This window comes from Scyliorhinus canicula, chromosome 29 (genome assembly GCF_902713615.1).
Source record: "Scyliorhinus canicula chromosome 29, sScyCan1.1, whole genome shotgun sequence".
NCBI lineage: Eukaryota > Metazoa > Chordata > Chondrichthyes > Carcharhiniformes > Scyliorhinidae > Scyliorhinus > Scyliorhinus canicula.
In genome coordinates, this window is record NC_052174.1 from 15,151,346 (window position 1) to 15,165,766 (window position 14,421).

General features: G+C 54.9%; 1 protein-coding gene across 1 annotated transcript in view; it reads left to right on the plus strand.

Moving 5' to 3' along the window:
- LOC119958335 (disks large homolog 4-like) overlaps nt 1–9,334 on the plus strand; it is a 72,397-nt gene extending 63,063 nt beyond the window's left edge. Inside the window, exons 23-26 of the mRNA XM_038786775.1 lie at nt 1,296–1,468; nt 2,486–2,595; nt 4,771–4,862; nt 9,007–9,334. Of these exons, the coding sequence (XP_038642703.1) occupies nt 1,296–1,468; nt 2,486–2,595; nt 4,771–4,862; nt 9,007–9,113 (482 nt within the window). The 3' untranslated portion in view covers nt 9,114–9,334. The remainder of the gene's footprint in view (nt 1–1,295; nt 1,469–2,485; nt 2,596–4,770; nt 4,863–9,006) is intronic.
- Nucleotides 9,335–14,421: the final 5,087 nt, after the last annotated feature.

The window sequence follows — 14,421 nt, forward strand, 5'->3', positions numbered from 1 at the left end:
CATTTTGGCATGAAGAATAAAGATAACCGCATTATCTAAATGGCGAGAGATTCTGAGGTACAGAGGGATCTGGGTGTCCTAGAGCGTGAATCACAAACAGCGAGTACAGAGGTACAGTGAGTAATTAGGAAAGTTAACAGAATATTATTGTTTATTGCGAGGGGAATGGAAAGTAGGGAGGTTATACAGGGCAATGGTGAGTTCATGTCTGGAGTGTTGTGCACAGTTTTGGTCCCCTGATTAAATGAACTGAAGGGCGGTCACAGAAAGTTTACCCGAGTAATACCAGGAATGAGTGGGCTATCTGGGTAGCCACAATGTGGAGATGCCGGCGTTGGGCTGGGGTGGGCACAGTAAGAAGTCTTACACCACCAGGTTAAAGTCCAACAGGTTTGTTTAGAATCACTACCTTTCAGAGCGTAGCTGAGGAAGGAGCAGTGCTCCGAAAGCTAGTGATTCCAAACAAATCTGTGGGACTTTAACCTGGTGCTGTAAGACTTCTTATTATGAGGAAAGGTTGGAGGAGTTAGGTTCGTATCCGCTGGAGTTTAGAAGGTGACTGAAATAAATCCTGAGGGTGTTATGGTCCAGGGTTCAGAGAACCCCAAAGTGTATCATGGAGTTCACCTGATCCACAACTTTCAATAGATTGTGGTTATGGGGAGCACACGGCCCACTCTACAGGTGTGAACAGAGATCTAAAGTATTTTTAAACAAAAACAATGTTTATTCTGTGAACCCAGTTAACATTTTATAAACATGCAGTAAACATCTTAGCAACCATCGATTCAAATACACCCCCCTTCCCCCAAAAGAATACTGTACTCTGTTAGACACGCATAAGACGAGAACCGTTTTTGCAGAAGGACAGCAGGTTTAAATACTCTACTGCGAGCAGTTACCACTTTGAAATCACCATGTGAACATTCTTTAGCTTGCAGAGATTCATACACATCTCTCTGTGGCTGCAGCTTCTCCAAATCTAAAACAAAACTAAAACAGCCTGTAGCAGACAGCCCAAAGCGTAAGTAAAAGCAGGCAGCCCAGCTCCACCCACTCTCTGACATCATTGATAAACCCCCCCCATTTCTTAAAGGTACACCCACGACAGCTATTTTATAAACACCCATTTCTTAAAGGTACCCTCTGACATGACAAAAAGGGGTATCGACAGGGATGGATGTGGAGAGGATGTTTCCTCTTGTGAGAGAATCTAGAACTCGGGGTCACTGTTGGAAAATAAAGGGGTCGCTTATTTCAGACAGATGAGGAGAACATTTTCACTCTTTCCGCAGACACGACCCGACCCAAACGTGACTACGAGGTGGACGGGCGAGATTACCACTTTGTGGCATCGCGCGATCAGATGGAGACGGACATCCAGAGCCACAGGTTTATTGAGGCGGGCCAGTATAACAGCCACCTGTACGGTACCAGTGTCCAGTCGGTACGGGAGGTGGCGGAGCAGGTAAACACGGCGGCGACTCCGACCCAGGCCACGTTCCTACATCCGTTCCTGCATCCCTGTGGAGCCGAGGTGCCAGAGGGGGGGAATACTCCCCACCGTGGATTGTGCGCCACTCACGGCAACAGGGGTAGTGGGGGGCACCCTGCCACCCCCAGAGAATTCAAGCCTGGCATTTACTCTGTCCCAAAGAGCAATGCTGCCCCCTGGTGCTGGCTGCGTGCATTGCACCAATGCCCAGCTCTGCAGAAGTAGGGGGTACTACAGACCAGTTCTTGCCCAGTACGCTGTAACACCTGGTAATACTGCCCTAAAGTCGCGGTTAGTGGCTGATGGGTCCATACAAGTGGTGGACAGAGGAACAAAAGGGGAGGCGAGCCAGTGCTTCCTTCAGCAGCCAGCGCTGAGGATCTGGAATGCACTTGGCTGAGAAGGTTTGGGGGAGGAGAGAGAGGTGGGGGGGGGGGGGGGGGGGGGAGAGGAGAGAGAGGGGGGGGGGGGGGGGGGAGGAGAGAGAGGTGGGGGGGGGGGACGGACTTAAATCCGGGCTTTTCCGAAAGGGGCTGTGAAGCAGCAGAGACCAAGGGGGAAGAGCAGAGGGAGTGAGACATGGGGGTGAATTGCCAAGGCAGAGGGCCAGCACAGAGGCGAGGGGCTGAATGGTCCATGCTGTAACCATTTTACAATGCTGCCTGCTAGATCTATCAATGAAACTGTTATGTTAATCTTGAGGATTGGGGATTACCTTTCTGCTGTTTACCATCCATATTGAATCTTGCTGTGTCTATATCGGTCTGTCAGTGTCTGTGTCTCGCAGACCTCCTCCTTTTTTGTTGCCATCTCTTTTCCTTCCGACCCTGTGAGATTCTCTCTACCTGAAAGTGGATTGTTTGTAGCTGGATATTCAGAATCCCCCCCCCCCCCCCCCCCCGCTCTCTGTGCCTCTGCCTGGGGGGTCCTTCCCTCCCTCCCCCTCCCTGTCTGCTCACAATAAGCCAAGTTTTCTCTCTGTCTGCACAGGGGAAGCATTGCATCCTGGATGTATCAGCGAACGCGGTGCGCCGGTTACAGGCAGCCCACCTTCACCCCATCGCCATTTTCATCAGACCGAAGTCGCTGGAAAATATCCTGTGAGTATCAGATTGGCAGATTTCCACCTTTTGGGGTTCGGCGTGGTGGGGGGGGGGGGGGGCGTGCTAGCCGTCCGGGATAGAGTAAGCCCAATTCAGCCCCCATTCTCCCTGCACACTGTTTCCTGCAAAACACATTTGCTCCCCTCACCCCTAAAACCTGCTGCTGTCCATACCCTGATTGCCCCTGCCCCCTTTCCCCCCCCCACCCCGGTTTGACCCCCGCCACCATCTCCCCTGTCACACTGCCTACTCCGAGACCCATTGTTACCCCCCCCCACCCTGTGGGGGTTTCATCACCTCCATGCCTTTGCTTGCCCATTTGCTCTCGGGGATTAGCCTGGTTCCTGGGTCCTGCACACTCTCCACTGCCCTGAACATCCTCCCGGTGCCTTGCCAGGACTGGGCAGAGTCGGACAATTTACCTTTTCAAAGAGGCACGAACATACAATTGATCAGCCCGCTCCCACCACCCCTCCGCTGCCAATGAAGAGATCCTCAAACAGGCCTCCATCTCGCCCAGACCCTCACTTGGAGCCCCAAAGGGGGAACTTTCTCTTCTCCAGTTGAAGGAATTCTGCTGTGTTCCCCAACCAGCCGACCCCCTTGCTGGCTCCATCCACCTCCACTCCAGTAGAATTGACCATCGGACTTGACTAAAGCCACGACGTCAGTCCCCACCCCCTTCTCCAACAGCTCCGGCAGCTCTGAAACCCCAAAGATCACCACCAGAGGGCGCGGCAATACCTCCACCCCAGCAATTTTCCATCATGTTTCGGATGTCGAGCTCCAGAACCCCACCGATCGCGGACGTGAGAAAACATTGTCAACGTGGTTTGCCAGCAGCTCTTCCTCGCCGTAATTTACCTTCTAGAAAGCAAACACTTCCTTCCACACGGAGGCCAGGAATATCGGCCCATCTTGTAATAGGCACCAGGCAGTGTAATGGATAAACAACCAGACACACCGATCGAACCGGGAATCCACGACCAGCGCCGAGCCGCAAAGGGTGGCAGCCTCGACCCTCAGATAGAGGGTCAGTACTGAGGGAGTGCCGCACTGTCAGAGGGTCAGTACTGAGGGAGTGCCGCACTGTCAGAGGGTCAGTACTGAGGGAGTGCCGCACTGTCAGAGGGTCAGTACTGAGGGAGTGCCGCACTGTCAGAGGGTCAGTACTGAGGGAGTGCCGCACTGTCAGAGGGACAGTACTGAGGGAGTGCTGCACTGTCAGAGGGTCAGTACTGAGGGAGTGCCGCACTGTCAGAGGGTCAGTACTGAGGGAGTGCCGCACTGTCAGAGGGTCAGTACTGAGGGAGTGCCGCACTGTCAGAGGGTCAGTACTGAGGGAGTGCCGCACTGTCAGAGGGTCAGTACTGAGGGAGTGCCGCACTGTCAGAGGGTCAGTACTGAGGGAGTGCCGCACTGTCAGAGGGTCAGTACTGAGGGAGTGCCGCACTGTCAGAGGGTCAGTACTGAGGGAGTGCCGCACTGTCAGAGGGTCAGTGCTGAGGGAGTGCCGCACTGTCAGAGGGTCAGTACTGAGGGAGTGCCGCACTGTCAGAGGGTCAGTACTGAGGGAGTGCTGCACTGTCAGAGGGTCAGTACTGAGGGAATGCCGCACTGTCAGAGGGTCAGTACTGAGGGAGTGCCACACTGTCAGAGGGTCAGTACTGAGGGAGTGCTGCACTGTCAGAGGGTCAGTACTGAGGGAGTGCCGCACTGTCAGAGGGTCAGTACTGAGGGAATGCCGCACTGTCAGAGGGTCAGTACTGAGGGAGTGCTGCACTGTCAGAGGGTCAGTACTGAGGGAGTGTCGCACTGTCAGAGGGTCAGTACTGAGGGAGTGCCGCACTGTCAGAGGGTCAGTACTGAGGGAGTGCCGCACTGTCTGTGGTCCTGTGTTTTGGATGAGATGCTAAACTGACAATTCATCAATCCCTCAATCAACATCATTGGGAGAACGGTGCTTTAGTAGCTGGTAAACTGGGAGATTCCCAGGTGGTGAAAGCGCTACTTAAATTCAGGTCCTGTGAAAGGAAGTCAATTGATAATGGCCCAGTTGCCTGATTGATGGGGATGGGTGAGTGTGTGCTCTGAGCTTGGCAGAGGACTGCGTACCCAATGCAGTGGAATGGACAAAGGATGGTTCCAGTTACTCCATGTTTTGTGTTACAGGGAGATTAATAAAAGACTGACAGAGGAACAAGCCCGTAAGGCGTACGAGAGAGCTGTGAAATTGGAACAAGAATTCACCGAGTGTTTCTCAGGTGCGTGACCAGCTTGCAAGCAGCCCCTTGCCCAGATACTTTGAAGGGTGCCATCAGAAGCCATGGCCCCCAAAGAGTCTCTGTCGATACGTCAGACATGCAGAGCCCTGTCAGATGTTTAAAGATTCCAGCTATCGATACAGGGATAAATGCTGGATGGATTGGACAGGGGATATGTCAAGAGGTTGTTTAAACTAAACTATTGGCCATAAACACAAGAGAGCCACTAATTATTTCAGTGTGGGAGAATGTGGGACACCAACGGGGAGTGGGGAGAATGTGGGACACCCACGGGGAGTGGGGAGAATGTGGGACACCCACGGGGAGTGGGGAGGATGTGGGACTCGCTCCCACGGGGAGTGGGGAGAATGTGGGACTGGCTCCCACGGGGAGTGGGGAGAATGTGGGACTCACTCCCGCGGGGAGTGGGGAGAATGTGGGACTCGCTCCCACAGGGAGTGGGGAGGATGTGGTACTCGCTCCCACGGGGAGTGGGGAGAATGTGGGACTGGCTCCCACAGGGAGTGGGGGGAATGTGGGACTCGCTCCCACGGGGAGTGGGGAGAATGTGGGACACCCTCCCACAGGGAGTGGGGAGGATGTGGGACTCGCTCCCACGGGGAGTGGGGAGAATGTGGGACACCCACGGAGAGTGGGGAGGATGTGGGACTCGCTCCCACGGGGAGTGGGGAGAATGTGGGACTCGCTCCCACGGGGAGTGGGGAGGATGTGGGACTCGCTCCCACGGAGAGTCGGGAGAATGTGGGACTCGCTCCCACAGGGGAGTGGGGAGGATGTGGGACTCGCTCCCACGGGGAGTGGGGAGAATGTGGGACTGGCTCCCACAGGGAGTGGGGAGGATGTGGGACTCGCTCCCACAGGGAGTGGGGAGGATGTGGGACTCGCTCCCACGGAGAGTCGGGAGAATGTGGGACTCGCTCCCACAGGGGAGTGGGGAGGATGTGGGACTCGCTCCCACGGGGAGTGGGGAGAATGTGGGACTGGCTCCCACAGGGAGTGGGGAGGATGTGGGACTCGCTCCCACAGGGAGTGGGGAGGATGTGGGACTCGCTCCCACAGGGAGTGGGGAGGATGTGGGACTCGCTCCCACAGGGAGTGGGGAGAATGTGGTACTCGCTCCCACGGGGAGTGGGGAGAATGTGGGACTGGCTCCCACAGGGAGTGGGGAGGATGTGGGACTCGCTCCCACAGGGAGCGGGGAGAATTTGGGACTGTCTCCCACGGGGAGTGGGGAGGATGTGGGACTGGCTCCCACGGGGAGTGGGGAGGATGTGGGACTGGCTCCCACGGGGAGTGGGGAGAATGTGGGACTCGCTCCCACGGGGAGTGGGGAGAATGTGGGACTCGCTCCCACAGGGAGTGGGGAGGATGTGGGACTCGCTCCCACAGGGAGTGGGGAGAATGTGGTACTCGCTCCCACGGGGAGTGGGGAGAATGTGGGACTGGCTCCCACAGGGAGTGGGGAGGATGTGGGACTCGCTCCCACAGGGAGCGGGGAGAATTTGGGACTGTCTCCCACGGGGAGTGGGGAGGATGTGGGACTGGCTCCCACGGGGAGTGGGGAGAATGTGGGACACGCTCCCACGGGGAGTGGGGAGAATGTGGGACTCGCTCCCACGGGGAGTGGGGAGGATGTGGGACTCGCTCCCACGGGGAGTGGGGAGAATGTGGGACTCACTCCCACGGGGAGTGGGGGAGAATGTGGGACTCGCTCCCACGGGGAGTGGGGAGAATGTGGGACTCGCTCCCACGGGGAGTGGGGAGAATGTGGGACTGGCTCCCACGGGGAGTGGGGAGAATGTGGGACTCGCTCCCGCGGGGAGTGGGGAGAAGGTGGGACTCGCTCCCACAGGGAGTGGGGAGAATGTGGGACTCGCTGCCACGGGGAGTGGGGAGAATGTGGAACTCGCTCCCACGGGGAGTGGGGAGAATGTGGGACACCCTCCCACGGGGAGTGGGGAGAATGTGGGACTCGCTCCCACGGGGAGTGGGGAGAATGTGGGACACCCTCCCACAGGGAGTGGGGAGAATGTGGGTCTCACTCCCACAGGGAGTGGGGAGAATGTGGGTCTCGCTCCCACAGGGTGTGCCCAAGGGGCTGTTTAGTTCACAGGGCTAATCGCTGGCTTTGAAAGCAGACCAAAGGCAAGCCAGCAGCACGGTTCGATTCCCGTAACAGCCTCCCCGAACAGGCGCCGGAATGTGGCGACTAGGGGCTTTTCACAGTAACTTCATTTGAAGCCTACTCGTGACAATTTTCTTCACAATTTACACCCCCACCAACAAACAGTAAACGGTAACGAATACAATGTCAATCCCCTTATTAACAATGATCCCATCCCCCCCCCCCCCCCCCCCCCCCCCGGCCAAACAACGGCCCACCTGACAATATAAACATCAAATAAAACAAATCTCTCAAGGAGGAAAAAAAGGAATCAGGAACGGCCGATGGTCACCGTTGACATATACAGTCCACCCCCCCCTCTAAAACCCCCCCCCCTTTTCAACGCCATCCAATCCCCAACAGAGTACCGTGAATGACACCCATGAATTGCAGACACCCCCCCTCCACGACTCCTCCCCTCCAATTCCTCTTGTAAACTCCTCCCCCCCAACCTCGGTTCCTTCCCCCAACTTTCCACCCCAGCTAGACTCACCGAAAGCTGTTCTGTCAGGCTCCGATGGCCGCAGCCGCTCTCCCCACCTCACTCCCGGTCACTGGCCGGCTTAAACCGGCCAGCGTGGAGGCCCCCGCCCGGGTCTCCTTCCCCCTAGCCCGCTCCCAGGGAAACCAAAAAATCCACTTTAGCACACAACCCTTAGTACCCTTTAGTACACACCCAAGCCCCAAAGAACCATCATTGCAAATGTAAGTCCCAACTCTTCCCTTGTCCAAATATATACAGCGTCAATTCATTTAGTACAAACACCAACACGCAGGGAAAAAATAAAGTTACATGAGGCTACATTGGTACACGACACCCTCTCAGTCCCATTTCTCAATTCTGCCACAGTCCTTCTGCCTTCGCAAACTCCTCCGCCTCTTCCGCCATCCCAAAATAAAAGTCCTTGGATTTGTAGGTCACCCCCAACTTAGCTGGATATAATATGCCACACTGCACCTTGCTGATGTACAGTGCCTTCTTCACCCGGCTGAAGGCAGCCCGCCTCCTCGCCAGCTCCACCGTAAAGTCCTGGTATACACATGTACCAGCTCCAGCCCACTGCACCACCCGCTTCTGCTTTGCCCAGCACAGGACCTTCTCCTTCACGCTGTACCTACGGAAACACAAAGTCACTACTCTTGGCAGCTCACTCACCTTTTGGTATGGGCCTCCACAACCGATGAGCCTGATCCAGTTCGTATCGAGAGGGATTGTCCCCCTCCCCCAATAGCTTCGCCAACATCGTGGCAAAGTACTCCGTCGGCCTCGGGCCTTCCACCCCTTCAGGCAGACCCACGATCAGATTCTGCCGCCTGGATCTGTTTTCCAGGTCTTCCATTTTGGCTCGCAGACCCTTGTTGGTCTCTATCACCCTCTGCAACTCCTTCCCCATCGAGGCGAGTTGATCACTGTGCTTCAATAATGCCTCTTCCACTTCCTTCAGTGTCTCACCTTGCTCCTGCACCTCCGCGCTACTCTTGATATCGCCGCCCTCACCGGGGCAATCGCCTCCTCCACCAGCACTTTCAATATTGCCCCCATTTCGTTCATCGCTTCCATGTGCTTTGTGAACTATTTTTCAAGTTCCACAACCATCATTTTGGTCATTTCTTCTGCTGTGAGCGATGCGGCCCCCTGTGGTGCCGCAGCCTCCGCTTTCCTTACAGTTCCTGCGCTGACTTTTCCACTCACCAGCGGACTTATGTTAACCCCTTTTTCACGGCCGTTTTTTCCCCAAGCTTGGACATTTCTCCTCCCTGCGCCTTCTCACAGCTTTTTCAGCCTACGTTGCCCCTGGGACCAGGCGTTAAAACCCCAAAATTTCTATTCCTGAGCGGGAGCCCCTCCAGTGTGTGGCTGCCTCCCGCCCGCCATCACCGGACGTCCCACTGCAATTCCCTCGTTATGAGGTTTTCCTCCTCAAACTGACATCCTGTGTCTCTCCCTCTTTTTTGCAGCGATTGTGGACGGTGACAGTTTCGAGGAGATCTACATCCGATCCAAGCACGTCATCGAGGAGCATTCTGGCCCATATATCTGGGTCCCTTCCAGGGAAAGACTCTAGGATAACTCCCTACAACTGCTGACTGATCTCATCCATGCTAATCCTGGCCCATCCCGAGCTTCTACAAACTGCTGTCATCTCTCGCAGGATCTGACCCCCCCTTTATACACACAGATACACACAGATATACACACACAGATATACACAGATATACACACACAGATACACACACACAGATATACACAGATATACACACACAGATACACACAGATATACACAGATATACACACACAGATACACACACACAGATACACACACACAGATACACACACACAGATACACACACAGATACACACACACAGAGATACACACACACAGATACACACACACACAGATACACACACACACAGATACACACACACACACAGATACACACACACACAGATACACACACACAGATATACACACACACAGATACACACACACACAGATACACACACATACACACACATATACACAAACACACGTACACAAGTCACACACACACATGTATGTGTACACACACACACAATTTTTTTCGTTCTTTCATTCTCTCCACTTTTGGGATGGGCAGAGGAATTTAAGAAAAATGTTTTATAAGAAAAAGAGGACAGCCTTGCGTGTGAGCTGTATGTTTCCGCACTGTGCAAAACTCGCTTGTGCATGCTTCGTGTGTAAAGCAAGCAAATAACAAGGACCTTCGAACGAACAAATGAAAGAAACAAAAATGACCAGCCCCTCACCTTGCGAAGCACGATGGGGGCCATCCGTCTGTGGAGCCTGAGCTATCGGTTGTACAAAATCTTGGCTTGCCTCTGTACATAACTTCCTTATTTTAAGAAAAAAAACTCGTGCAAACTGAAAAAAAAACACACAGCGCAGAAGAAGAAGAAAAATGACAAAAAAAAGACTTTAAAATATTGCTTTCTGTTCTCTACTCTCCTCCCCTTCCTGGTATCGTCTGGTATTGCTCTGCCTGCACTCGAAAGAGGAAAAAAAAATAAAATAAAAATAATCATTGAGAGTAAATAAATGCGAGGGTGGATGGACGCACGGAAGGAAAGCAGCATGAATCCCTGATGAACGCCTGATGCAAACGGTGATCATCTTACTTCGCTCGCTTGTTCTCACGGACTGTGGAAAACACCCTCCATCAGATGATGTGGCTGCTGTCTCTCTCTCTCTCTCTCTCCACACCCACTGCAAGATCGAAAGCCTCCCAGGAAAGCACGGTGGTTAGCACTCACATCTCCAGTGTCCCGGGTTCGATTCCCGGCTTGGGTCACTCTGCGGAATCTGCACGTTCTCCCCGTGTCTGCGTGGGTTTCCTCCGGGTGCTCCAGTTTCCTCCCACAAGTCCCGAAAGACGTGCTGTTAGGCGAATTGGACATTCTGAATTCTCCCTCTGTGTACCCGAATAGGCGCCGGAATGTGGCGACTAGGGGATTTTCACAGTAACTTTGCTGCAGTGTAAATGTCAGCTTAATGGAGAGGCAGATCCTCAGACCTCCGTGGTGAAGAAGTTTCCTCATCTGGGTCCCAAAGGATTGCACCCTGTAACCTGAGGCTCCACCTCCCCGTCTTCCCCGACCAGCAGAAACAATCTCTCAGCGCCCACACGATCACCCCCGCCCCCCCCCCCGTGGAGAACTCTCAGCGCCCACACGATCACACACCACCCCCTGCACTCAGAATCATTTCTGTCTCAATGAGATCTCCTCTCCTCATTGACCGTAGGCCCAATTTATTCAGCTTCACATCTCGGTTATGGAGCGGTCTCGTAGGGAGCGTGACGGGAGCATCGCCACTCTCATTTCGGGCCTTGGCAGGAACAGGGTGGCAGGCCTCTCTCTGTGGGTGGGGCAGAGGCTGACGGCCTTCACAGCGATGGAGAAATGTTCCGTTAGCCGGTGGGAAATTGGGGGGGGGGGGTGGAAGGAGGAGAAGGGGGCAGGGCTGGTGGGGGAGAACGAAGAATGAGGGAGGCAGCAGATTTCCTCCAGCCCCTCTCACCTCTGGCGCTCCCTCCCTTGAACAAACGGCAGGCCCACCGGCCTCTGGCTCTGTCCCACACTGGCCGGGTCTGAGGGGGGTACCTGACAACTCCCCAGTTCAGGGGTTGATGGGCTGCTGATGCCAAAAGCGGGTGTTAAAGGGGATTGCGCAAAAGGTTTCAGCTGGAAGTGCCCCGGATCACCCGCGTGGGTTGGGTCTGGGGAATTTTCTGCGCAGAGCTCACGTTGGGGGAGACGACTGTCAGCTCGTGGCTGCCGCACGATTGTAGTTAATTGGAGGACTGTAGGCAACAGCGTAGAGAGGGATGGTGAGGGAGCCACTTTGAGAATTGTTCAGAGCACACTGAATGCAGGAACATTGTGGATAGCACGGGTCTCAGTAAATGAGAGGAACAGAGAGAGAGAGAGAGAAAGGGTGATGCTGCTCTGGATGGTGGGTTAGAGGCAGTGAGGAGTGGGGTTGCTCTGGATGGTAGAGGCAGTGAGGAGTGGGGTTGCTCTGGATGGTGGGTTAGAGGCAGTGAGGAGTGGAGTTGCTCTGGATGGTGGGTTAGAGGCAGTGAGGAGTGGAGTTGCTCTGGATGGTAGAGGCAGTGAGGAGTGGAGTTGCTCTGGATGGTAGAGGCAGTGAGGAGTGGGGTTGCTCTGGATGGTGGGTTAGAGGCAGTGAGGTGTGGAGTTGCTCTGTATGGTAGAGGCAGTGAGGAGTGGAGTTGCTCTGGATGGTGGGTTAGAGGCAGTGAGGAGTGGAGTTGCTCTGGATGGTAGAGGCAGTGGAGTGGGGTTGCTCTGGATGGTAGAGGCAGTGAGGAGTGGAGTTGCTCTGGATGGTAGAGGCAGTGAGGAGTGGAGTTGCTCTGGATGGTAGAGGCAGTGAGGAGTGGAGTTGCTCTGGATGGTAGAGGCACTGAGGAGTGGAGTTGCTCTGGATGGTAGAGGCAGTGAGGAGTGGAGTTGCTCTGGATGGTAGAGGCAGTGAGGAGTGGGGTTGCTCTGGATGGTAGAGGCAGTGAGGAGTGGAGTTGCTCTGGATGGTAGAGGCAGTGAGGAGTGGAGTTGCTCTGGATGGTAGAGGCAGTGAGGAGTGGAGTTGCTCTGGATGGTAGAGGCAGTGAGGAGTGGAGATGCTCTGGATGGTAGAGGCAGTGAGGAGTGGAGTTGCTCTGGATGGTGGGTTAAAGGCAGTGAGGAGTGGAGTTGCTCTGGATGGTAGAGGCAGTGAGGAGTGGAGTTGCTCTGGATGGTAGAGGCAGTGAGGAGTGGGGTTGCTCTGGATGGTAGAGGCAGTGAGGAGTGGAGTTGCTCTGGATGGTGGGTTAGAGGCAGTGAGGAGTGGAGTTGCTCTGTATGGTAGAGGCAGTGAGGAATGGAGTTGCTCTGGATGGTGGGTTAGAGGCAGTGAGGAGTGGAGTTGCTCTGGATGGTAGAGGCAGTGAGGAGTGGAGTTGCTCTGTATGGTAGAGGCAGTGAGGAATGGAGTTGCTCTGGATGGTAGAGGCAGTGAGGAGTGGAGTTGCTCTGGATGGTGGGTTAGAGGCAGTGAGGAGTGGAGTTGCTCTGGATGGTGGGTTAGAGGCAGTGAGGAGTGGAGTTGCTCTGGATGGTAGAGGCAGTGAGGAGTGGAGTTGCTCTGGATGGTAGAGGCAGTGAGGAGTGGAGTTGCTCTGGATGGTAGAGGCAGTGAGGAGTGGAGTTGCTCTGGATGGTAGAGGCAGTGAGGAGTGGAGTTGCTCTGGATGGTAGAGGCAGTGAGGAGTGGGGTTGCTCTGGATGGTGGGTTAGAGGCAGTGAGGAGTGGGGTTGCTCTGGATGGGTTAGAGGCAGTGAGGAGTGGAGTTGCTCTGCATGGTAGAGGCAGTGAGGAGTGGAGTTGCTCTGGATGGTAGAGGCAGTGAGGAGTGGGGTTGCTCTGGATGGTAGAGGCAGTGAGGAGTGGGGTTGCTCTGGATGGTGGGTTAGAGGCAGCGAAGAGTGGGGTTGCTCTGGATGGTGTGTTAGAGGCAGTGAGGAGTGGGGTTGCTCTGGATGGTAGAGGCAGTGAGTAGTGGGGTTGCTCTGGATGGGAGAGGCAGTGAGGAGTGGAGTTGCTCTGGATGGTGGGTTAGAGGCAGTGAGGAGTGGAGTTGCTCTGGATGGTAGAGGCAGTGAGGAGTGGAGTTGGTCAGGATGGTAGAGGCAGTGAGGAGTGGAGTTGCTCTGGATGGTGGGTTAGAGGCAGCGAGGAGTGGGGTTGCTCTGGATGGTGTGTTAGAGGCAGTGAGGAGTGGAGTTGCACTGGATGGTGGGTTAGAGGCAGTGAGGAGTGGAGTTGCTCTGGATGGTGGGTTAGAGGCAGTGAGGAGTGGAGTTGCTCTGGATGGTGGGTTAGAGGCAGTGAGGAGTGGGGTTGCTCTGGATGGTGGGTTAGAGGCAGTGAGGAGTGGAGTTGCTCTGGATGGTGGGTTAGAGGCAGTGAGGAGTGGGGTTGCTCTGGATGGTGGGTTAGAGGCAGTGAGGAGTGGAGTTGCTCTGGATGGTAGAGGCAGTGAGGAGTGGAGTTGCTCTGAATGGTAGAGGCAGTGAGGAGTAGAGTTGCACTGGGTGGTAGAGGCAGTGAGGAGTGGAGTTGGTCAGGATGGTAGAGGCAGTGAGGAGTGGAGTTGCTCTGGATGGTGGGTTAGAGGCAGTGAGGAGTGGAGTTGCTCTGGATGGTAGAGGCAGTGAGGAGTGGGGTTGCTCTGGATGGTGGGTTGGAGGCAGTGAGGAGTGGAGTTGCTCTGGATGGTGGGTTAGAGGCAGTGAGGAGTGGAGTTGCTCTGGATGGTGGGTTAGAGGCAGTGAGGAGTGGGGTTGCTCTGGATGGTGGGTTAGAGGCAGTGAGGAGTGGAGTTGCTCTGGATGATAGAGGCAGTGAGTAGTGGAGTTGCTCTGGATGGTAGAGGCAGTGAGGAGTGGAGTTGCTCTGGATGGTTGAGGCAGTGAGGAGTGGAGTTGCTCTGGATGGTAGAGGCAGTGAGGAATGGAGTTGCTCTGGATGGTAGAGGCAGTGAGGAGTGGAGTTGCTCTGGATGGTAGAGGCAGTAAGGAGTGGGGTTACTCTGGATGGTGGGTTAGAGGCAGTGAAGAGTGGAGTTGCTCTGGATGGTGGGTTAGAGGCAGTGAGGGGTAGAGTTGCTCTGGATGGTAGAGGCAGTGAGGAGTGGAGTTGCTCTGGATGGTAGAGGCAGTGAGGAGTGGAGTTGCTCTGGATGGTAGAGGCAGTGAGGAGTGGAGTTGCTCTGGATGATAGAGGCAGTGAGGAGTAGAGTTGCTCTGGATGGTAGAGGCAGTGAGGA